Genomic DNA, 25,297 nt, shown 5'->3' with positions numbered 1-25,297 from the left:
CATTACAAACTTAAATAACTGGTTCGAAATAACAGAATATGAATGCAGGTATGTGTGTGTGTGTGTGTGCGCGTGTATGTGTACTTATGCACAAAAGAAAACTGAGTACTGGTTGAGAACAAATTGGCCTCCAACCACTTAAATACGCGTTAAATAGTGGAAGTCGTTTTTAATAGCTTTAATTTAAAAAAAAAAAAAAATGGTTTTTTTTTTTTCTTTTAACTTTGAAAATGAACCTTTTTTTTTATGTTTAACAAATACATAATCATCGTTGTCTGCTTGCAGTATGCATGCTTGCGCACATCAAAATTTGAAAAAGATCGAAATCAATTTACTAAAATGATAACATTCTCTAGATTACTTTAAGGCCTTCACGCATATACATAATAAATAATAAATGCAACAATTAGTTAAAGCAAAAAAAAAAAAAAAAAAAAAAAATATAATAATAATAAAAATAATAAAATAAAAGCCGCTTATTTATGTTACATATAAGACCAACAACAACAGATCACACGCGTGGCTATTTGTTAAATGTCACATTTAATTATTAACGAAATTATAACAACTAATTAAAATAAATTAAATTAGGTTTTATATTGTTTAAACATGTGTTACGCAACTAAACATGAAATACAAAACCCACAGAGAATACTCTTTCATCTTAGTTAACCGTAAGGTAAATTGAAAAGCATAAAACATTAAAATTTTGATGTATTATTATGAAATTATGTATAATTCGTCTGTCCATGCCGCGAAATTTCACGGTATTATGAGTACATTCGAATGGACCGATTTGCGTTTTATTGGCACCGTGATGTCCAGTGAATTCAACAAAACGAAAATACCTACCTAATGCTGTGAAGACTGCTTTTGGGCAATGGCAAAATGTGGGCGCAAATTGCTTCATTTCTCAGCTAAAAGTAAATTTTGAAACTGTTTTCCAATAGAAAGCATACGCAGAGCTTGGTACCTTTTATTGCTCTATGACAACAAAAATCCTATTTCTTTATACAAAACTTACAAAGCCGATCGATACATCTTGCTCATGTCAGGGTTAGCCAACGTATTTCATTGACGGGCCAAAAAAAAATTTAAATCTTCATATCACAGCGAGGGGGGGCAGAGCAAGATTCAACTATTATTAAAAATTGCAGCATCGTGCATCAATTTTCCATCTTTGTAAATCACTCCTTTATTGGTGTAAGGAACGAAACAAAAAACACTTAAACAAATTATGTAGCAATGCCGGACGTAAGGACAAATACAATCCATTTGCAGCATCGTGATGTGCGAACAAATTGAATTATGTGAAATTTTAAACGAGGCCGATCGGTCTCGCCGTCCTCCGGCGATTGCCCACGCCTGCTCTTGGTGGTAGATCAATAGACTATAAGAACTGACGCTAAACGTATGACGACATTGAAAGAATTATTTATTTGAATTAGTTAATATACCCAAAATACTTATAAACGCAACTTAAGAGATGGGAAATAAATAAGCCGTTTATTTTGAAAGTGGAGCAAGTCGATTTTTTGTTATTGCGAGATATTATTACAATAAATTTAGAAGTACTGTTAAGCATTAATTGTGGAATTAGATGCATTATATAATACTTTATTACCCGTTCACAGTGCTGGATAGAAGAGATAAAATCTTGCCTCACTTTCAACATTAATAAGTTTTTATAATCGTTAATTAAATGGGTCATGCTTCACTACTATCAGTCTTTGTTTCTACTAATAAAAATAAAATGATATTCAATTTTTGTTATCTAACACACACACGTACACACAAACAAAGAAAATTTCCCAATCGGTATTAACGTTTCTTTTTAAAACTTCTTCCTCCAAAGTTTCGCTTAATAATCCGGATCCTTACCGAAATCGGTTGACGTTTCTATCACTCCAAAATCACGACTCTTTGGCAGGGATGAATATTCTTCTGATGGAAGAAATGCATAAGGCCATTATAATTGAAGAATATAGTCGAAACATGACTTTGACCTTTCGATAACTTACGAGCAGCTCTTTCAACCTTGCTTCAACTTTGCAGGCGTTGGTGTTGTTGATTCATATCCTCATCTCTCATAATGAAAGCATTCCACGACATCTTGACATAGTGTAAATCGAGAAACGTAAGAGACTCGTATTGATCTTATGGCACGTCGCCGTTTCAGTGTCGCACATGGTATGTTAAAATGAAAAGTGTTGTCTATCCTGCATTAGCAGATATAAAAATATGTACTGTCTGTGAAGAGATAGAGTGATTCGAAGGCATGAAAATGAAGGCAGTTTTCTAAAGACGCAAATTACATGATTTGCTTTGTCAAATGTCAGCTTAGTTAAAGCAAATCACTTCTCAAGCTTTGAAGATTTTTCAATCGGCGAGTATAGTATTTATATAACCACCGAATGTTCAAGCATACTCATTTTATTGAAAGGCTTACAACAGCCAGATGGAAGTTTCAAAATATTTGTAAATCATATTAATATTATTGATCAACATCAAGTTCTGAACCAATTCAAATAGTTGTTAGATTCCATCTGTCCATCCATCTGTATATTTGGCTTGGAAGTGAAAATTTGACTTTTTGAACATTAAACGCTACTCTCCCTTATTACACTAGGAAGCGTAATATTCGATACTTTATCTTTTGATATAATAGACTTTGGCGTCAATTCTACTCAAAATCATATAAAATATTTTTCCATCAAATACGATATCATTTAAGTTCAATCAATTAGTTGAACTTTTTGGTTTGTGACGTCAAGAGACTCTTAGAATACTACCGTATATCATATTTTCTTCCATTAATTATGCATTGTATTAATTGTACTAATTCTGCATCACAAAGAATGTACTTAAGCCCCCGTTAATATAACGGAAATCATTGCTTTTATATGAGCATATTTCCTCCTTATTATTATTACTGTTATTTATTATTTAAACGTAATGCCAATCGTAATACTCGGCTTTAGTATACTCAAGAGGGAAAAGTAAGAAAATTAATAAATTAGAAAATTTTAAATGGTTTCTTAATAATAGAGTGTTTAACGTAATTGCAAACAATAAAATTGTAAACAAACTTACAGAAATTACGTCAATTATCCTATTAATTGAATTTGACGCGATGGAAAAGTAGAAGAAGATCATTAATTGGGGGTTAAGGTTAACTTAGCTTTGTCTTATTTCCTCTATTATTAAGTCAAACGTACTCAAGAAATATTTCCATGCATTTCCTTATTGCAGCTTCTATACGAAAGCTTAAGAAAATATCGATACAATAATTGTAAGCTCGCTCTGGCTCTCTCGTTTTTTTTTTTTGCTTCCAAAAAAAGAAAAACCATTAATTCTAACGAAGATTTTCACAGTAATACAAAAAAAACAAGTTGTCACCAATTTCGTACCACCATGTATACATATATATATATATATATATATATATATGTATGTTTGTATATATATATATCCTATTTTTATATACACAACACATTAAGGCTAATAATTATTAATTAACAATTTTGTTATCGTTACTTACTGAAAAGTATATAGAAAAGAAAAAATTGAAATATCGTGGTAAGGCAAAGTCAACTGATTGACTACTAATACAATTCTTTGATTATTTTCATCGCTACGCACCAAACATTTGACATTTTATTGCCATAGAAAAGCTTACTTCCCGTGGCAATTGTTATATAGGTAGAGGATATGAAAATGCGATCCATGTACTCCAAATTTATATAGAAAATCTATATTCCATACTAGATGCCATAAAAATTTGATTTTCCCTAATAAAACTTTCACATGGAAAGTGCTGCCATTCCAATGAAACTTTACATATCCACATTTAGAATGCCAAGATACTAATTATACTTCGCGACAGGTGCGGTCGTGGTATACTAAGCCTATATGAATGTATGTAAAATCAAGATGGGCTTAAGATAGACTCAAATATTACGTCCGAAAACGTTTTCTGCATCAACTTAAGCTTGTTTGTCCATCTGCCTGCTTGTCTGTCTGTCTGTCGGTCCGGCTTTCTAATCAAATCATAATTTCTGAAATGTTTTAACGAAATGTGTTACACTTGGATGTTTTGGCCTGAGGATGAAAAGTATTCATAATGAATAGGCCTTACCCGACTATTATGTTTTTATTTATTTTTTAAAAGCCTACTTAGAGTGTGTTATTTGTTTATATTTGGGGACAATCATAACTTTGACTTACTGACATTTGCAGCAACGATTTTCTGTTATGTCCTTTAAATCTTTGACTGATAATAAGAAAAGTTTCTCTTTTCACATTTTTCCCAAGACCATAATCTATTGTTTTGAATCCGTTAAGTGTTTCTGTGACCGTCTAGGTTAGCGACTGCAGTATCATAAATAGCTTTATTATCAAAATAAAGAATTAAAAGCTGTTTCACGAATTCACTAACTATGGCATAAAATTTTTCAATTTTGTGCTTTTCTTCTATTACTTGTAAAGAACTTCTTTTAAAAACTGAGTTCGTGTGCTTGTGTTTGTTGTTAGTTAAAGCTTAGTAAAAATTAAGCTTAACTTAATACGTCATTGTTTACAATTAAAGTCAATAACATTGTTCCGTTGTGTATGTGTTATCGAACACAGAAGATTGTTGTCATTTTAGCCACTATCTCACTTATACATATGCATGTAACGATATATAACCGATAAACCCTAAACAACAACCATTTTTGATTTAATTTCTTTATAGTAACTTAGTGTTTGCATAGGTATAAGCGCTGATCGAATGAATGGCTGCATGCGTGTGTGTGTGTGTGTGTGTGCGTGTGTGTCTTTGGTGTAGATTGAAAACTTATTTTATATTTTATGCAGCTTGAGAAGTTCAGGAATCAGTTGAGCATAAAATTTCATACAGTACGGTTTAGTTTAAAAAACAAAAAAAAAATACAAAAATACAAAATAACAAAAATACAAAAATAAATCATTTAATTTTTTCTAAAACGTTACTAATATACATTAAATATAGGACACAGACGTACATGTGAAATTAAGTTTATAGTGTTTTTTTTTTTTTTTTTTTTTTTTAAGTACATTTTAAACAAAAGGAATTATGAAAATATGAAAAAATATAATAATAAAAAAATATGAAAACTTAAAATTAAAAAAAAATTATTACAACTAAGTAAATAATATAATAAAATAACTAAGTTGAAGCCAAAAAATAAAAAAAAAACAATAATCCGATTACTGATGATATATACAATTTTTTTTAAATTTTATTTATTTTTTTGTGTTTCTTTTTCAATTGAAAAGTTCCTTTTAAATTAAATCGCATCGTTAGCGTAAGCTCTTAAGTTTGAATATAAATGAAAATTAATAAATTGTGTGGTTTACAAATATTAAAATTTGTAATATATACCTACCTACCTACCTACCTACCTACCTGTTCATATTCATCTATGTGTATATATTCATAAAATTATTACAACATGAATTACCATAATACAACGTCAGGTTTTGATATTGCGACAGAGTTAGCTTATTTGGCTATAGATGAATTTAAAGTGCACTTTATAAGCAGGAATTTCACAGGATTAATACAACGTTATTACTACTTTATAGAGGATGAATATGGCGGTAAGTGAATGTAAAATAACTTTTCACCTAACCTAAGAAATATTGAGCTTAACGACAAAGGCGTAAGTCTAATAAATTAGACAATTGAAAAGAAAATGGAACTCTTGTGCAATGCGACTCTATTAGAAAAACAAAATTGTCTTTTGGAAGAATTTTGAATAGGAAAGCTTTTCATCCCAATAAAAAATCTTGGGTTGCCTCTACCTTTTGATTTTTATACCTATCGATTCGAATGAGTACAGGACCGCTTTTTCTTTTATATCACAAAGAGCTAATCATCCGTGGCGTGTCCATCTGTCCACTTGCCTTCTTTCATTGCTATAAGAACCCAATCGCAAACTTGATACAGAAAGTACATCGTTCCTAAGTAGAGGAGGAAAGCTACTCCTCGTACAAGACTGAGATAGGAACTTGATAAACAAATTACGTCGCTTTTAAATAGAGCTACTCCTCGTACAACAAAGCTTGCTTATATTTTATTCTAAGGAGAGGTATTCCATCTCCAACGGCAGTAAACTCTGCTTACATGGTTACAGAGGTCTTGTAGATATAATGGATGAGAGCATCATCTATCCGTTCGTTTATTTGCCCATTCCTCTTCCCGTCCACACGGTCAGTCGTTTCTGTCCAACCGTTTCCTACTCTGTCTGCAGGTCCATCTATCCATCCGTCTGTCGCATTTGTCTACGGGTCGTGTAACTTATGTAACCAACAGTTACTTGCCTTTGCCCTTTTCGAACGATATGCAGTCACTTCGAACGCTCAAACTTAGCGAAAAACTTTAGCTGAAAGCGAAAGATCAATTTTGAAAATGGGCTTGGCTTGCCTACCACCATTTCTGAGATTGGCAAAAAAAAAAAAAAATAAAATTAATATCTCTAACATACATTAAGCTAAATCTTTATATATATATATATTTATATTTCACAAACTAACTTAGACGATAAAAATGTTTACCTGAATGCTACTATCATATAGAATTTTCAGAATTTCAGAAATCCACAATTAGAACCGCGTTTCTATTCCGTTATTTATTATCTTTAAAATCGTACTATAACTGATATGAACTTTTAGTATGGGGACCATTGAGTAGGAAGTGCGAGTGGAGGAAAAGATTTTCGTGAACGCTATATATAGCAAAAACTCTATATACGTCAGGGGATTTTCGCGCTTTAAAAAGAAAGATGGTGAGCGCTTTTCTCTCTTGCCGTAGTTCAAAAATTTGATCTTAAGTTTTTAGTTTGGGAAATACACAAATCAACAAATCTACAGTAGATCTATCTATATATTTTTTTTCCATACTTACTTGCATGAGTATTCCAAACCAACAAAGACACCACAACTAAATCTTAATTATGTGATGCTTGAATCGACCAAAAACTTCAAGAAAGCGTTTGATGGACGATTTGTCAAATATGTTTATCTACATAGAGCTTCCAATAATAAGAATTTCAAGTCCCTATTATTATTGTTTGCATTTTTCCACTATTTGGGGAATCACTGTCAACCGGATTAACTCTAAAAAGATATTCAGTTTCATTTACATTTGAATAAATATCACTATATAATCACTCCCGCTTTAATCAGGTTAAGGCGTTAGAAAATTATTAATGAATATTTTTGTTGTTGTGACAATAAAAAATGAATCGCAGTAAATTAACAGACATAAAATAATAAATAAATAAACAAAATAAATAAAAAAAAAAAAACTTTTCATCAAAGCTTAGAACAAGTTCAAATAGTTTATAGCGCTTTAAAAGGAAACTATTCTGAAATATTTTTGTAAAAATACAAAATCTTTTAAATTCGTATAATATATTAGAAGAAAAAAATAATAAAAAAAAAAAGAATTATTCACATGACGTATTCAACGTCGAGTTAAGCTTTGAATTGTGATAAATTTTAATTAAATTGTCAGTCGCTTAAGACGCGTATTATAAACATTTCACACTGACTAGAATAAAGCATGCAATAGCTTAATAAGGACTAATCAAAAAGTATAAGGAATTAGTCACGCAAAACTGCTCGCGATCAATAGCGTTCTTTTCGACTAAACGCTTAAAGCAATTGCGGCGTTTTAGAAGAAATGATTGATTTTTGTTGTTGTTGTTGTTGTTGTTAAAGGACCATTTACATAATCAAATTAATTTCCTATCGCATGAGCTATTATTTAATTAACTTATTCCCGGTACTTTTTATTTTGAATTTTTGTGTAGTCAAGTTAATCGTGCGACTCTAATATGTAAATCTATATATTAACTCAAAGCTTTATTCAAGCCTTCAAGTAAAACACATTAATTTGACAAAGAATATTTGCGATCGAAAACGATATCATTTATAAAATTCAAATATAATAAGTGAAATTATATTGAAATTCATTTTTATATCCTACAAGCCATCTGTGGTGCCAAGTTATGTTAACGCGCACGTATGTTATGCGCACGTATGTAAAACCCAGGAGATCCAGCTTTCGCCAGTTTATTTGTCCGTCTGTCGGACGGTTTTATTTTTTTTCGTGTTCAACCTACAAATTTGAGCAAATTGTTAAATTGAAATTTTTGGACCAAGGACGCATGCTTTTTGCAAAATGCTTCGGATCGAATCACATTTTTGACCCACCCCCATATAAAGCCGTATCTTGAAAAATCCTTTCATTAATCATTGCATTAAACGAAGTGGTGTAAAATATTTAATGATGGGCCTTATCCCACTACTTGTTTTATTGTTTCAATTTTTTTAAATGTATTTCAGCGCCTAGAAAGTAATGTGTAAACAAAAGGATGTTGCAACAGATAAGCGTATGTAAAAAAAGAAACAAATGTACGAACGGACGGATTTAAAAGCACAAAGCCAAAGATGGGTAGATAGTTGAATGACCATAAATGGAGTATGCCAGGCATGCAGAAAGTTGGATGGGCTAACGAAAGAACTTACAAACAAACGAATGAGTAAACGAGCGAATGTACGGCAAACAGCAAACACTTAAAGAGACGGAAATAATAATGAACGGACAAACAAACAAGTGATGCATACAAACAATACAACCGGTTGTAAAGGCAAAACCCCTTAGACAGAATCGAAGACATACGCACATTTCACAAAGTTTCAGCTGCAAAGACAATTGTGTAATAATGACAAAGTGGTTACAAGTCTACTCCGTCCTTCGGATTCGTAACTGAAAAGAAAAAAACCTATATATGTCTTTATAATTTAAAAGAGATCCTATGAAATTAGTCAGTGATTTAAAAGGTCATTACGTTCATCAAATTGCACCCATAGTTTTCGGAAACTATCACTTGCGTCTTTATAGAGCAAGATGCGAAGATAAGCAAGTGAATGTGACTAAAAGCAATTCAAACATTTTAAAAAATTTATGACTGGCTGTGGTCGAATATTTTATACCGATAAGTTTTTTTAAAAATTAAATAATAATGAAATTTCGATACTCTATGAATATTGGTTGGACCTAGTCGTATTCTTACATGCTTACACCGGTAATGTACGAAAAGAAAAAACCGATTTCTTTCTTTTAAAAAACAATGATGATCTTTGCTTAGGTTAGGCCTGGGTTACTATAGGTACTTTGACTAATTTGACCAATTTTGGATACCATTAAATTCTGCAAGAGCTTAGAGTGCTTTTGCGAACTTTGAAATTGACCTCTTTATTTTCTGACCGGCCGAACGAATTTTTATAACACATGGACGGTTGGACTGACATACATAGATCGATTGAGAATTTGTCTGTGAGCAAGAACTTTATAGGACCGCCCAAAACTTCCTTCTACCATAAAATTAGTTACCCGTGCCTTTGCTAGGCAAGAAACTTACAAATCCCTCTTTTAGCTCCTAGCGTAGCCCTTTTTTAGTTTTTCTTAATTTAAAAATTTAAAAAAAAAAAAATTTTCATTGTTTACAGTTAGACAAGTAGAACAGATTGGTTGGAATCTAAATTGATTTTCTAATCAGATCATCTTGTCATGACATCCAAAGCCTATTTCTATGCTTTATCAACTTTTGAAAACTGACTCATGAAAAAATTTTCTTACGTTTAATATCATTATTAAAAAAATATTATAATGTCATAATGTTAATGTTATATCTTAATATTATACTTGTAATATTTGCAGTACAACTAATAAATGTGTTATGTGAATTATATGAGTCTTCTTTGACAGAGTTGCTGACTAACATTAGCTGCTACTAAACATGCAAAACTATTTATGCGAATAATGACAATGACCTTGACTGCAATATTCTATATAAATATATATATATATATGTATATATATATATATTATAAGCTTAATGGATCTCTATGTGAAGCAATAATTTTTGGAATTTTTTTTTTTTTCTTTCATTTACGCTATTTAATGAAACAATTACTGACACCTAAATAAAAATGCAGTTAATTTAATGCTTTTACTTGTGTTAAATTAAAAAAAAAAAAAAAACAATTTTTTTGAAAACCTTTACACTAAACTTATGCCTGCATCGTAAAATTTATAATTACAAAATCTACGTAAGTGTTAAGTCAATGAATTTTTGTTTACTTTTTTGTTTTTTTTTGTTTTTTTTTTTTTTTTTTTTTCATATTTGAAACAAACTTAAATTTATCAACAAACATAGGAAACAAATTGAATGAGATGAATGTTTTTGATTAACGGCAATACCATCTGACAAATATTTCAAATTTTTTCTCATTCCACTTAGCCATAATTACTCGTAAAATAGAACATAAAAATACTCAGCAACAATGTATTGACGCCTTGATAAAAAAAAAAAAATAAATAATTAAAAAAAACAAGCATAACAAGCACATTAACCATACATTTATTTAAAATGGTTCAAATTAAAGCAGAATTCTTTTACTTCTTATTTTACATTATGGGTGGATTTCCCTTTATTTTTATAACTTGTTTTTAATTATTATTACTTTTTATTTATTTATTTATTTATTTTTTTTTTTTAACATTTTAACATTTGATTCTTGGTTAACTAACTAATTTATTCTCATTACTTATGTAGTTTATTATGATTTTTATATTTTACTCGGTACGACATTAAGTATCTGTTTTTCGATTTGTCGATAATATTTATGCGACAATGCAATATTCTTTCACTTTGGTTGAGATATTTACCACAAATCGAAAGACTTAAATAGCAAACTATGCCGTTATAAATAGAACAAAGAAATATTTTTAAAACAAATTAATACGAATTCCGTCCGCCTTGAATACCATTTTCTTCATGCAACAATTTATTTATTTATTTTTTTTTTTTTAATTACTTTTGCGGGGGCTTTGTGTTCTTCTAGATTAAAATTGATAAACGTGTAAAGTGAAATAATTAACTAACTAACTGCGTAAATGTTGAAGGAAACTAACGTATTTTCTTAAACTTAGACTTTCAAGAGGTTTGAAGAGTTTTTTACTCCACTTGTCACCGTGGGAATTATCGTTAAGCAACTAAGAAAACTTGTAAAGACTTTTGGTTGATTGAGGAAAAAAGACTAAGCACAAGTAACTTAAGCTAATGCAGTTCGAAGAAGTTACAAAATAAAGAAGGGAGTCGAAATAACAACAACAATTTGTCGGCAAGAAGTTGTCAACTTTCATAATCCTTAACTGAAAAGACCTGCACAATACATTCCTGGCTCGAGGACGCAGCAACTGGTTATTAGAAAAGTACCTACTGAAATAACAACAACAAATTCGCGGTGGTGTAGGGCATAAACATATATAATATTTTCAGTACCTTTTTATTTCTTGTGCTTTGTCTTTTCTCCAGATTCGATCCCCTCCCAGCAGAACAATTTCGTATATATATATATATATATATATATATATATATAGTGTATTAAGTCCCAATAATGTCAAAGAGCTTCGAATTTTTATAAATCTTTGACATTTGAATATGGATCAGCCTCTTTTAACCTATTAAGAAAGATCGCATAAAAACTTGCCACTATTTCAAGGTCTTCTGAGAACGTTCTCCACATTTATCGGATATATCGAGAAAAAATTCACTATTTATTTGTTTACATCTTCGTAATAAAAGCTTAATGCATCAACATTAAATTATTAGTACTTGTGTTATGTTTGTGTTGTTTTAGTTATTTTTTTACATCACGATTTCTTACATCACGTTTTTCATAGAGACCGAATACACTTTGCTGTGAAATCAATTACGTGAGATTCCAAGCTATACACTATCGCACTTATTATCGTTAGGTAAAAGATGTTAATATTTTTTATCATTCTCTATACATACATATGTAGATATATATATATATATATATATATCTTTGATAGATATAAGAATGCGAAGCTTTTTAAGCATGGATGCATACATGCTAAAGGGTTTTCTCTGCCCATCAATTAACCGAATTGCCAAAGTCGAAAAATGAAGATAGGACAATGAACCTTAATCCATACATCTGCGTTTGAATTTTATACATCGGCTCATGCGAAATGTCCAAAACCCAACTAAAAGACAACATCAAGCGAAAAAAATAGGTACATCTCCATACAGAAAATCTATAGACACGTACATAGTAAGATAGACAAGCGGTGTACCACACTGAAAATGGAAAAAAGATGGACTGTTCGTGGCAAAACCAGACAAATGAGAGGGCCATGGTAATGTTTTTCCAAAATTTATAGGGCCACCAGTTGACAGTGCGCCTTAGTAATGTTCATAAAAAACATATATAGTAATATATGGCCTTAGAGATATATGAGCATATGAATATCTAGATATATACAATAGCTATATATCGTTGGTACATAGGAATACAGGCAAATAGATGTGTACGTTTGTAAATATATATAGATATAAATCCTTCCACGAGAGGAAGAAACAAAGTAATGATGATATCTGCAAATTAAAAACAATTATCCGATAGAGCGAAGATTGGCAACACGATGGAAAAACGACTGAGAAGGACGATGAATTGATGTCTTGCTCCCAAGTATGGAACAGTGGATGGGAAAGAAACATGAAGAAGTACATAGAACACAGAAATTTGTCGAGTTATCTCTGCCGTTTTAATCTACAAGATACGATAACGTATGCAAGCGAGCTGCGGTACACCAAAAATGATGATGTGGAGCACACAGTTTTCGTCCGTCCGGCTTGGACATGTTTATATCTTTTTAAGACATATAGAAAGTTGAAAGAAATTGGACATACTCCGAAATGAAGGCAGACAAAAACAATATCCGAATACCTAAACTCATTCGAGGAGAGAAGACATGATCAATAAGAGCCTATCCTAAGTAGTTGCGGGATGGTTTTACTTGAATATAATTGAAAGTGCGTTGGTAAAAAAACTGTCTATAGATATGTAGATGTATACACACACATATATATGTAGGTGTGTAGACATATGGATAGACACGCAACAGGTGTATATATACATATATACATATATATATCTATATGCATTATTTTCTACAGATATACCAATCAATCGTTAAAATCGTTTGGATTTATTTATCTGATTAAATTAATTTTAATAATTATGATAATAAGATTAAAATATAAAAAAAAAAAAAATTAATAAGTTCATACACAGTTTAGATCTCAGTGTTTTCTCGTTAATATTTTTTTTCTACAATCTATTTTACTTAACTACGAATAAAATATAATTCATTTTCATTAATTTTTCTCTTTTTGCTTTTTCAGATCCTAGAGCGAACCGCTTCCCTTTAATGGACCATCCGCTCTACACGGTTGCTTTGGTTATCATGTATTTAGCCTGGATTCTTGTATTGGGCCCTTTATATATGCAAAACCGTAAACCTTTTCAATTAAAACGCACCCTTATTGTTTATAACGCCCTGCAGGTGGCGCTAAGTGCGTATATGTTTTATGAGGTAATTAAGAGTTCTATTAAATAGATATATGTACATATGTATCTTTAAGATTAACACTATATATTAAGGGAAGGAAATGCTTCAATTTTGTCAATCCGTGTATAAGACCAGAAATAACTATCAAGCATTTTGCGAAAGATAGGTACGCATCATGGACGTTGCTTATCTTTATTTGTATTCGATAAATCTTCAGATTAAAAATTTGCAAAGATAAATTTTTGTAATAGTTCTAAGCTTAATCGATCAGATTTTAAAGTTCATCAATTGATGCAAAAAATTCTTCTTACCGGCCAAATGATGCGTTTACAATAAGCAGAGTACTTTGCGTCATACAGTACTTTGAGCCATACAGTCTTTTAGAATGTGTCATTTCATAAAATGGCATAAAACGCATAGAAGCTATCATTATATAGAGTGAGCATAATGGCTCCATATTGTAGGAAGCAAGATACCGCTACGAATTCGAGAATAATCTGTCACTCCTTACATTTAAAGCTGCAGTTGTTATTAATCATTTTAAAGTGTCCTAAGATATCGACATTAAAGAAATTCTTTGAACATAAATTTATGCCGTAAGTGTCCGACTTATAAGACATTTGATTAGTAGAATCACTGTTAGTTAGTGCAGACAAACTCCAGCAAAAAATTCACGTCACAACCGTAGGCTTATGCATACTTAAAAGCATTTAAAGGAGATCGAGAGATTTTAATTGTGCTCCGGCCTGAATGCACGAGACCCTCTCCACAGGCATACAATTCCTATAAGTTCATCCAAGATACTGTCGCAGAGTTGCATTCATTGAGGTTTGCAAGGGTTTTAAATAAATGAGAATGATTATGAGACGATTCATTTATTGTTCCTTCACCATGCAAGGATTTTCAACAAAAGCTCAAACACTGGTTTCAATTGATTTGTTTCTGTTTTCAAAGCCAAGGCTGGCACAACGAAGAAGTCAATAGTTTAAGTCAATAAAAAAATAATTCGCCGCAATATGTAAATCAATCTATGAGAGCTATGCCCAAGGATTCGAGCAAGTTTTGGATTAATTATACCCCAAACTACGAGAACTTCTTTAAAAGCAATAAAATATATTTTTAGTTTATTTTTTAATGTATTTGCATACGTATCCCAGAGTAGTCTTAAGGCGGATATCCTTCTTCACTCCTTCTTTCCCAATTATTGATCTATTCTTCTTCTTCATGCATCTATTTTCAATTATTCTCAATTTAATTTTTTTTTTTTAAATTATTTTCAGCATTTAATGGCCGGTTGGCTTAATTATTATAATCTAAAATGTCAACCAGTAGATTACTCAGATGGTCCCATGTCAAAACGGGTAAGTAAATAGATAGATATATATAAACTATGTGACGCATTTGTAACTAAAAGATTAAACAAACAAAAAAAAATCCCCCTATTAATAGGAGGCAAAAAAAAAAACAAAAACCTGATATTAAAATTACATGATCTCCCTTAGCTGTATTCATTTAATGATTAATTTTTATTGTCAAGGTCAGTGGTAAAGTAAATTTGTTTTTAAAAACCATAATCACAAAAAGAAACAATGTCTTGGTAACATATGATGGCTTGATCTTGACTTCTTTTTTTTTTTTTTTTGTTTATTTTCTTCAAAAAAAACTTTTTTTCTCATTTTCTCCGTCTCTTACTATTTACTTTTCATTCCTGACTCTTACGCGAAATATTAATATTAATATTAAATTAATTACACAATAATAAAACCGGTTGCATGTGTTTATTATGACAACAGATTTACTTACTTATATGCAGACATATTTTCATTAATAATCTTCTTTTTCTCTTCAGTTAATATTCGTTAGTAAATGAAATGCTTGCTTGCATGCATCGATCATTTTATAATTTTGTAAACACAATCGACAGATGAGATATTCATTTTTTATAATAGTTTTAATAATAATACCTGTCGATGAACATTGTGGATTATTGAACTTTACACAATAGTTGATCGAATTACTTTGTTTCACATTTATTGTTTTGTTTTTGTTTTCGTTTTTTTCTTTCTTCTCTTTTTAATTCAATTTTCATTCATAACATTTTGCCAATCAATCAATTGATAGAATGCTGGAAACTTTATGCAAATTAACACATAAACGAATAACTGAGATGCAGGGGTAATGAAAATAATTTCATGTCAGACATAACTGGCACGCAGCACTATTTTAATGATTGCTTATTTTGCATCTCTTAACGTTCCCAACTATCTTTATCATATTGGGTCTCTTTTATCGCCATTGAAAAGCTTGACCTATGACTTTTTGTTGAATGGCAAAAAATGAAAGGCTTTAGAGAAGAAATGTAAGGATATTTATTATTATTGTTATTATTATAAATTTAGCCAAAAAATAATTTCTAAGACTAAAGTCTTAAAGCATTAGCATCTAAGGCTTTCGGCTTTTATTAAAAACTCTACCGCACTTGAGATTTGAATCCGCGATCATTGAGTTGCTACTCGAAACTCTTGCCTGCTCGACCACTCAGGCGGATTAAGGATATTTAACTTTGCCCATAACTGAAAATCTATCATCCAATATTATATTTTTCTTTGGTCTGCTATTAGCTAGTGTTGTAAGCCTCGAGAAATAGAAAATGACAATTGCAACGATTCCAGTAGAAAAAATTTAGGCTAAACGACAGTTTCGCCGGATACTTAGGTTTATTTAATTCTTCTGCTTTTGTGCAGCCGAAAAATGCTCAAGTAACTATGTGAAAAGGAAACGAAGGAAAAGAGTCCTTGGGATTATTTCTTAAACAATCTTAAACAATCTGTTATGGCGCATGTGGTATGCATGAGTAAAATTGTTGATGGCACAACCAATTAACGTAAGCGAAGCAAGCAAAGATGTGAATAAATTTTGTAGCAAAAAAGAAAAAAAATTAAGAAAAGAAAATAATTTGATCTCTGTACTCTCTTAACATTCAACCCATCTTGCGACTCGTGGCCATGCCTCATAAGCCGTTATTTTATTAAACTTGTATCCTTACTTCGTACCAATAGTCTATGCCTTGCGAAGCATGAGAAAATCATTTGAAATTGAAAGAACTTCCGCTCCTTAACAGTTATCATAATCGTTAAAAAATTTTCAATAGTTTAAATTATAAAAAACTATGGGAATAGTTGCATGAAACCGTTTTTGATTTATTTGTAATAAAACTTGACGAGATATTTTATAAAATTCCATTCAAATTCTCAACACTAGATCTCAGCAATAATGAAATGTAATAAATATTTTACGAACGGAGTAGAACGTTTATAAATTGTACAATGCACGCGATGTCGATGTAATGCTAATGCATATAATGTGTATACATTTCAACAAACATTCGGCTTAACGAGATGTGTTGTCACTTTTATTAAATAAACTTTTATAAAATGAAATTAAAAATTATTTCGTTAGTGTAAATGTAAATTGTAAGACGAATAAATGAATGTAGTTAACAGCTTTTTATAAATTGAGTCATAGCGATCATCGAAAAATTAGGGGTATGTTAAATTTGTCAAAACGTTTGCCCAGAAGGAAGCGTTACAAACTACCCAAAATAAATATATTTTTGATCAGCATCAAATTCTAAAGCGATTTAATCATATTTGTCCGTCCGTCCGGCTATGTATCTATGCGTGTCTGTGTGTAATGTCTGTTGTAAATATTCTCCTTGCCGCAAAAATGAACCTATCGTCTTAGTTCTACGATGTAAACTCTGCACAATTATTTAATCATTCGTGGTATGCTTCGGGTCGTTTTGATGTCTTGTTCAAATTTATTCTTTTATTTTCCTTTAACTCAGCCACATTTAAGTGTGTTCTATTAAAAGTTTTTCAGAGAGACTTATGGGTACATAAATAAACCAAAACAATTGGGATCGTATAGCCTGACATGCAAACGATCATGCAAGCGATGTCCGCTGATGAAAGTACGGGCAGATCTAAGCGCGTGAATATAATGATAGAGTAATGAGCGGACATGCGGACAGACATTGAGAGGGTCTACTAGAAATGCAAGACAAAAAATAGCATGACGAAGGTAAACAGTGAGGAAGGCGGACTTAGTGGGCGGACAGACTAATGCAACTAACCAGCAATCATTCAGCGGAGAAGAAGACGATTGAAAATGTAGCTAAGATTAGAATAAATTTATATGACATTTCAATCCTAGCAAAAAGATAGCAAAAAATATCTGAAAAAGTTAGAATATTCTCATTCAGGAACACTGCAGTTTTCTAGATCGTTTACAGGCTCTAATAAGTTGTTTGTCTCATGTAAATATTCATTTTTATAGACTCACTATGGTTATAATCCTTTAAAAAGCGTATAACACTGCGGAATTCGTCTTCAAGTCATTCTGAAATGCAAACACATCACTTAATCAAATAATTTTTATAAGCATTAGTTCAAAATAAAATCCTATCATAAGTAAAAATTTAATAAACAATCGAAAAAACAATAAGCAGTAAAAAAAAAAAAAATTAATTAAATTTTTCATTTATATAAAACATTTAATATAATTATTTGTTAAATCCATTATACAATTCACGTAATAAAAAAAAAAAAAAAAATGGTAATAACCTATTACAAGATTCCTTTGAATGAATTACTTAACAAATTCACTTATATAGCTTTCCGTTTCGTCAATTAATTTATTAAAGTTCGTTAGGTCAATTTATGAATTTATAAGTATTTGCAATAAAATGAAACTATAATGCAATTATAGAAGTAACATATTAATGGAATTATTATAAAGGGTGAATGATTTCCCAACAACAACAAAACTCCCTTTAATTGCATAAAATTACAAATTCTTATACATTTGTATATTAAGTAAACTTTTTGAAGTTAAGATCTCCTTTCTACAATATTGCTGAACAAGACGTCAAAACGTATAAGTGACATATGAGAACATACGTAGGGTAATGGTGCCGTTTCACATTTACTTTCCGTTTAATTGAAGCCCTTTTACCTGAGTAAGACATAACTTGATTTTAGTGCAATTGAATTTAATTTATCCGATAATGCGGTGGCCTGATGTAATACGTCTACCGCTTGACCATCTAGTGCAAAATACGATATGATTTTTTGATTTCGATGTAAAGACGTTTGCAGCACCCATAAGTAAGCTCCGTAGACCCCATAAAGTATGTGTATTGTGATTTGTGATCAGCATCAAATTTTGAATCGATCCGTCTTTCCGTCTCTCTGACTACGTCTGCGGTAAACGTTCGGACAGCCGCAAAATTTCAAATATCGCCTTTCTCCTTGCACACAGATTGGTAATAAAAATGGAAGCAATCGGTTAAAGAACACACCTATGATGCAAAAGAAACTAAGAACCCATCTCGTTGGTGAATCATTTGGCCAGCACTCAGAAAAGCCGTTATAGATGCACATTTAAAATATCCACAATTTCCAATTTCTATCAAAATGGAAAAAAGCACCTACTCCCACCTAATAATGCATTAGTTTTTTCGTTTTTCACTTTAATGCTTTTTAGCCGAATTTTACTTATTCTGCTACTACGCTTTCCCTTCACTATATATATACACTTCTTGTCATAATCTTTGGTATTTTAAAAGACTTCGGCAATTACTTAGTTGCCAACCCCATATATATATACACATTGAATGCTGCATGTTGACGCATTGAAAATTACGTTCGAGCTAGCTAGACAACACTGCGCCTATTGACATCTTACGAAACTTATGTGAATCACGGAGATTTCTTTGCCTAAATAATTGCCTTAATTCAGCCAAGTTGTCGAATAGAATCTTATAATTCTGCAATTCTGTCATAGTCCCATTTAATTGGCATTTGTTGTTGTAAGTTTTCCAGCACGAAAGTAAATTTTTTCAAAAAAATTTTCCTAAACTATTTTACCTTCAAATGCAATTTACGCAAGTTTGAGATAGTTTTTCCCCTTCCCAATGCTGCTTAATCAATGCAATTAAAAATTTGTTATATTTAGCTTATAAATCAATCTTACTTACATGTAATTATTATAATTTTCCGTAAAATAATTATATTATTATATACAAATGTTACATAAAAATTACCTTATAAAATTGGTTAAATATTGAACTTTAACTTTAACATTAACAATATTATTATTAAGTTCTCTTCATTCTGCCCTAAGTTGTAGGCAATTTAATTTTTAATATTTGTATTTTTATAGATCTTTTAATTTGCTTTTAATTGTTTATAGTGCACTTTACATTTAAAAATATATATGAAGAAGTTTTCACAATACGTTATGACGTGAATTGCTTTGAAGGACAAAGTTATTTACTTTAACTAATCGAACAACAATAATAACAATAATTATAGTTCAAAATTAATGCACATATACATACATGCATACATGCGTATGTTATTAAAATTGATATTATTTGTCTATTTTTTTTTCTTTTTTTTTTTTTTTTTGCTTAACAAAGACTTCAGAAACAACAACACTTATCATAACCTAAACTAAGTAAAGTAAATATAACTTAGCCATTATGAAGCAACTTTCAGTAACGGAAAAATCCAACGAACAAATGGCAAACATTAGCATAACAAATATTCTTTAATGTTAATAATATTTTGTGGTTTAATATTAGCTGTTAAATAATAATACAAGATAGATTTTGTTCTCGCACAAGATCTTAATATTTGTAAAAGTTGCGGTTAACTTTTATTTACCAAAAATTTTCATAATGTTTTGCATATTACGAAATATGTTTATATACATATATATATATTGACACGTTTTCTTTTTTTTTTTTTTTTATTTAATAATTTTTCATTCTTTACTTTTAGATGTTAAATCTATGTTATGTTTACTATATTTCAAAATTAACCGAATTCGTCGACACGGTATTCTTTGTGCTGCGTAAGAAAACTTCACAAATCACTTGGCTGCATGTTTATCATCATTCATTGACACCATTAGAGACATGGGTCTTAGTTAAATTCATAGCCGGTGAGTGTTGTATTAAAAACATATAACGTAACAATAGCAGGATAGCGTCAACGACGCATCATATTTAACTTATCAATGCATATTAATTGATGGAAATTTTTCATTTCCTTTCTTTCCTTTCCTTTTTTTTTTTTTCTTTTTCTAGGTGGCAATGCAACATTTCCAAATATTTTAAATAATTTTGTACATGTATGCATGTATTTTTATTACATGATGTCGGCCTTGGGTCCTGAATATGCAAAATATTTATGGTGGAAAAAATATATGACAGAATTGCAAATCGTAAGTAAAACTAAAACTATTTCATGTATTTGTTTAAATTGATGCCTAATCTTAATTATTACAAACGTAAATAATATAAGAATCATTAACCTTTGCTAAGTATGCATTACAAAGAAATTCATGGAATTTATTTATTATATTGGTGGCTGTGTTAGTTGGTTAACTTAATAGTAACTAACCAAGTAACTCTTGCTTTTCAACTTTTCCATTTCAAAAGTTGATAATTTTTCTACAAATATTTTACGATATTGAGTAATTCTAAATGTCTGTTTGTCGTATTGCTGCTTGCAACAGTTGCGGTCTAAACACATATATATATATATATATATATATATATATATACCCACATATACATATGCATACACATCGACAACATTTGCAACACTTTAGCTCAAGACATAGATATTGAACAAAATACATTTTACTTGTTGCATATCAAAAAAAAAAAAACAACAACAACAACAACAACAACAACACAAAAAGAAACAAAAATAAAAAGCTTGTCTAAAGCAAAACTGCACAAAGCCAACGTTTTGATATTCATATTCATTAGCGTACTTGAGTTGAATATTGCGCTTTCAGTTTTGCACTGTATTGGCAAGAAGCTCTCGTGCGATTACTTGTTTTGTCGCGTGAGTTATTATGGCATTGCTTACGGCAAGTCAAGCATGCTTTCATATAAGCAGACATTCGCATATTGTATGTATATCTCATTAACACATATACAATTACATATTCGTATAGAAAAATTCCAAAAAATATTAAATCTTCTAATGTTGTTGCTTTTTCTCGGCTCAATATATTTTAGGCAACTGCATATGTATATAATTGCTTAAATTTTTAACCAATCCATATAAATAATATACCTATATATATATGTATAGGTAGATATAGGAAGGCATTTCATAAATTTTAACGTTATCTCTTAATTTGTCCTTTAAATGCCATAATTCTTTTCAATGAATTATTACACATTAAATGTATACATCAATCATGCATGGTTCGCAAACATTTTACACTATGTACCAGAAACCTTTTACATGTCTATCAATTAAACTGTCATGCAAAACCTTAGTACATATGCATGCACAGCAAAAGATGAATTACACCCTCAAGTATCCATTGTAAGCTTCTTCTCTATATTTTTCTTTTTCCGTTTTGTATTCTTTGAAAAATTTCTCTCGATCAACTTGAATCACTTTGCAAAAGACACTAACCAAGCACTCTAAAATATTGATAAACATATCTCTCATGTAGTAATATTATAAACACATTCTGGGCATGCAAGTGGGATGGGCATAAAAAGTCATTCTATTACTTATTTAGGTGTTAGAACAATAGGCGCTTAAAAGCTGTTCATAAAGAAAAATTTTAAAATTTTTTGATTTTTATATTAGAAAAACTAATTAATCTATGAAACTGGAAGAAGAAGAATTACGACTGTTTTGGGTTCCATTTTTTGCAACTCGGAAAATACCAACAAATCATATTAATACCTCAATAATAAAAGTTTCTTTTTTTATGCGTTTCGCAGAGTATTGAGAGCAATACTTTGAAATCGTGTCTTTATGCCCTACACCATTTGTGGTATATATTGAACTTGTGCATAGCTATATAGTACCCAGAAGGACTTAAGACAGGCGTACCTTTTATTATACTGATCAACTCGGAGAAGCTTGTCTATCTGCCTGTCTGTCTGTCTGTCTGTCCGTTTGATGCTCGTCTATTATCACCTGCATCCTACAGAACGCTATTGAAAATGTTTCGGAGAACTTCCCATATATTCCCCTATTTTATTTGACGACAAAATATTATAATTTTCAAACGTTGGGCACAAAAATCGATAGTAAGACTGTAACACAACAGTGTTTCGTCATTCTGGATGTGAAAAATTTGGATCAAATGGGTCAATTTTTTGAACACCGCGTCACATAATCCTTTCTATAAAAGATGTAATTTTTGGTGTATTATCGCGAAAATGAATGAGTGACTATATTAGACGAAATGGTATAAGGTACCTAATGGCCGTGACCAGACTATAATGCTCTTAATTTTTCTAATAAGTTGGCTTCGTTTTCCGCGCTAGAAAATGTATATACATTATAATAAAACTAAAGCGAAAAATTCGAAGAGATAAAATTTTGAAAGCTTGAATCTCTTTTTACACGAATTTTTTACACTATTTTTTGAAAACATATCTATCGTGTAAAAAGAAATTAAATGAACTCCTTTTTTTTTTGTCAAGATCTTTTCACTTTATTAAAGGCTTGGTTGCAAGCTGTTTAGGCCTACTATCAAAAGGCAATCTGTCTCAATCGTTGCTACTCGAATATATTCAACAGATTGCCACAAAGTTTCACGATGATCGACATCTCTTTTATAAATTGAAGGAAGATTGTTGATAAGAACATTTTGAAATCTTTATTCTAAATCCCAACATTATTTCGAATTAATATGAATTTTGTCGTGCACGCGTCCCAATCACTTCTAAAACTAACCAATGCGAAAGATAAATGCATAAGTTATTCATTTTGGAAGTACAACAAGTTCAATAATATGAGAATAGGAGCTAAAGAGTGTAACGAGGTCCTTTTATATCACAATAAATATATAAGTAATAATTTATTACCCTAATGATATTTATTATCAGCTAGTTTCTAAAGTTTGAGAATGCAATAAAATTAACTTACACCACTTTCCAATACACTAAATATCTGATATTTGTAGCAATAAAAAACAATGCCAAGACGAATTGATTGTTAATGTCTAGAAGATAGTTTTTGGCATTTTAAGACACTTCACCTTAACTATATATATATATATATATACATATATATATATTTAATTTTCTCTCTAGTTATATATCAAGTTTAAACGTGTTAATAAACAATTTAGTTACAAGTAACCATTAAATGCATAAGCTTGGCAATAAACCAAATTTAAGCTCCCTTGCACAAATCGAAAGATCATATACAAGAAATAAAAAAATTTTTATTTCGCATTATATAACCGCTGACCTACTTTACGTACATATGTTACATTTCCTTTCGTTTTTACACAAAAGCATATAAATTCACTTACCCGCATAAACATACACACACACAAGTGCATGTCATATATTTTAGTAGCCACTAAAGTCAGAAACTAAAACAACAAGAACATTACACTTAATGCCATACGTACGTATGTACGGCTACTTCCACAACAACTTGTTAATGTTCGATCATAGCATTACAAAAAAAAATTTAAAAAAAAAGAAAAAAAAAAAAAACCTCACCATACTCCCTCCATACACTCCACACACTTGAGACTATACAACAAACATACATCACACTGCCGCATTTCTGATATTACATACGTGAACAGAAGTATACTAGATTTCTCCTCTTCATTAATAATGGATTTGCAAAAAAAAAAAAAAAAGCATAAATAATTTTGTTTAGGAAAATTCTAAAATAATTTTATCATTCATCTTCTCTTGTCGCAAAAATTAAGAGAAAACTTAGAAGATCTTAACAAATACATTTTTAAATCCGGTTTAGTACGATTGAGAAATAACCGATAAAGTGGAAATAAAGAATTAATGATATTATTCTACAATCTATAGGAGAGACATACATTCATTTAAAATTGAATATAAACGTTTCCCAAAGCCATATGAAAATGTTGACGAAATGCTTGCCAAGTTCACTCATATGAATTGATTCACGATAAAGCTTTTTACCTCTTATGATTTTCCGACTATTGACTCTTTTTTCAATAAGATTCGATTCGATACGATTCGATTCGATAGTTTTGTTGTGCTGTTGCTATTTATTTTATTTGTTGTATTTTATTAGACAATCAATTTCCACATATTTATTATTTCCTATGGCAGGCAATCTGAACATTTTCTTACAATTTTCTGATTACTTTATGCTTATGACCAAGTAGCTAACTACGTTTACAGTGCATAAACATTTACAAATCTAATCGCTGTTGCAACAAGAAATTTACCATAAATGTTATTACTGGTTATCTACGGGCACTCTTTACAATAATTTACACTCGAAAAATTGTTATGATATATGAAAAATGAAAACACTACCATATTCATTAAGGGATCATAAAAAATTATGGATTACCTATAGGTATGCAAATCATTTACAAAAAAATTTTTATTAAAATTTTACAAAATATTTGCTTTCAGTGCATAATTATTATTAAGCAAAAGAAGTAATTTTCCCTTTTTTTTTTTTTTTTTTTAGTTTCCTTCGTTGCAACTTTGTTGCAAGTGTAAAAAATTTTTGGGAAAAACATGCTTTCAACAAATGTTTCATACAACTTGATAAATCTGTATGAGTCTAAAAAGCATTTATTGATGGTAATGCAATCAAGTTAAAATTTCGCAAAATGATGCAAAAAAAAAAAAAAAAAAAAATCCATTGATTCAGTTTAACTTAAATATTTGCCAATAGAAAATAGTCGTACACAAAAAAGAAAACTGTATTCCGCTTGCAACTTCGTATAAGCAAATTGGCAAACCAG

At 30.4% G+C, this 25,297-nt stretch overlaps 1 protein-coding gene across 2 annotated transcripts in view; it reads left to right on the top strand.

The window, feature by feature from the left end:
• Nucleotides 1-25,297, top strand: part of LOC119635119 (elongation of very long chain fatty acids protein-like) — a 79,591-nt gene that overhangs the window by 46,111 nt on the left and 8,183 nt on the right. The window contains exons 1-5 of one of the 2 annotated variants that reach the window (XM_038029709.1): nt 5,247-5,622; nt 13,311-13,501; nt 14,758-14,838; nt 20,326-20,488; nt 20,634-20,770. In XM_038029709.1, coding sequence (XP_037885637.1) covers nt 5,475-5,622; nt 13,311-13,501; nt 14,758-14,838; nt 20,326-20,488; nt 20,634-20,770 — 720 coding nt within the window. In that variant the 5' untranslated portion in view covers nt 5,247-5,474. Of the gene's footprint in view, nt 1-5,246; nt 5,623-13,310; nt 13,502-14,757; nt 14,839-20,325; nt 20,489-20,633; nt 20,771-25,297 lie in introns of those variants that run through there. The other variant, XM_038029710.1, reaches the window with a different exon arrangement.

Source organism: Glossina fuscipes, unplaced genomic scaffold (genome assembly GCF_014805625.2).
Source record: "Glossina fuscipes isolate IAEA_lab_2018 unplaced genomic scaffold, Yale_Gfus_2 3, whole genome shotgun sequence".
NCBI lineage: Eukaryota > Metazoa > Arthropoda > Insecta > Diptera > Glossinidae > Glossina > Glossina fuscipes.
Note: the sequence above shows the minus strand (reverse complement) of the source record. Positions and strands in the feature narration are given on the sequence as shown.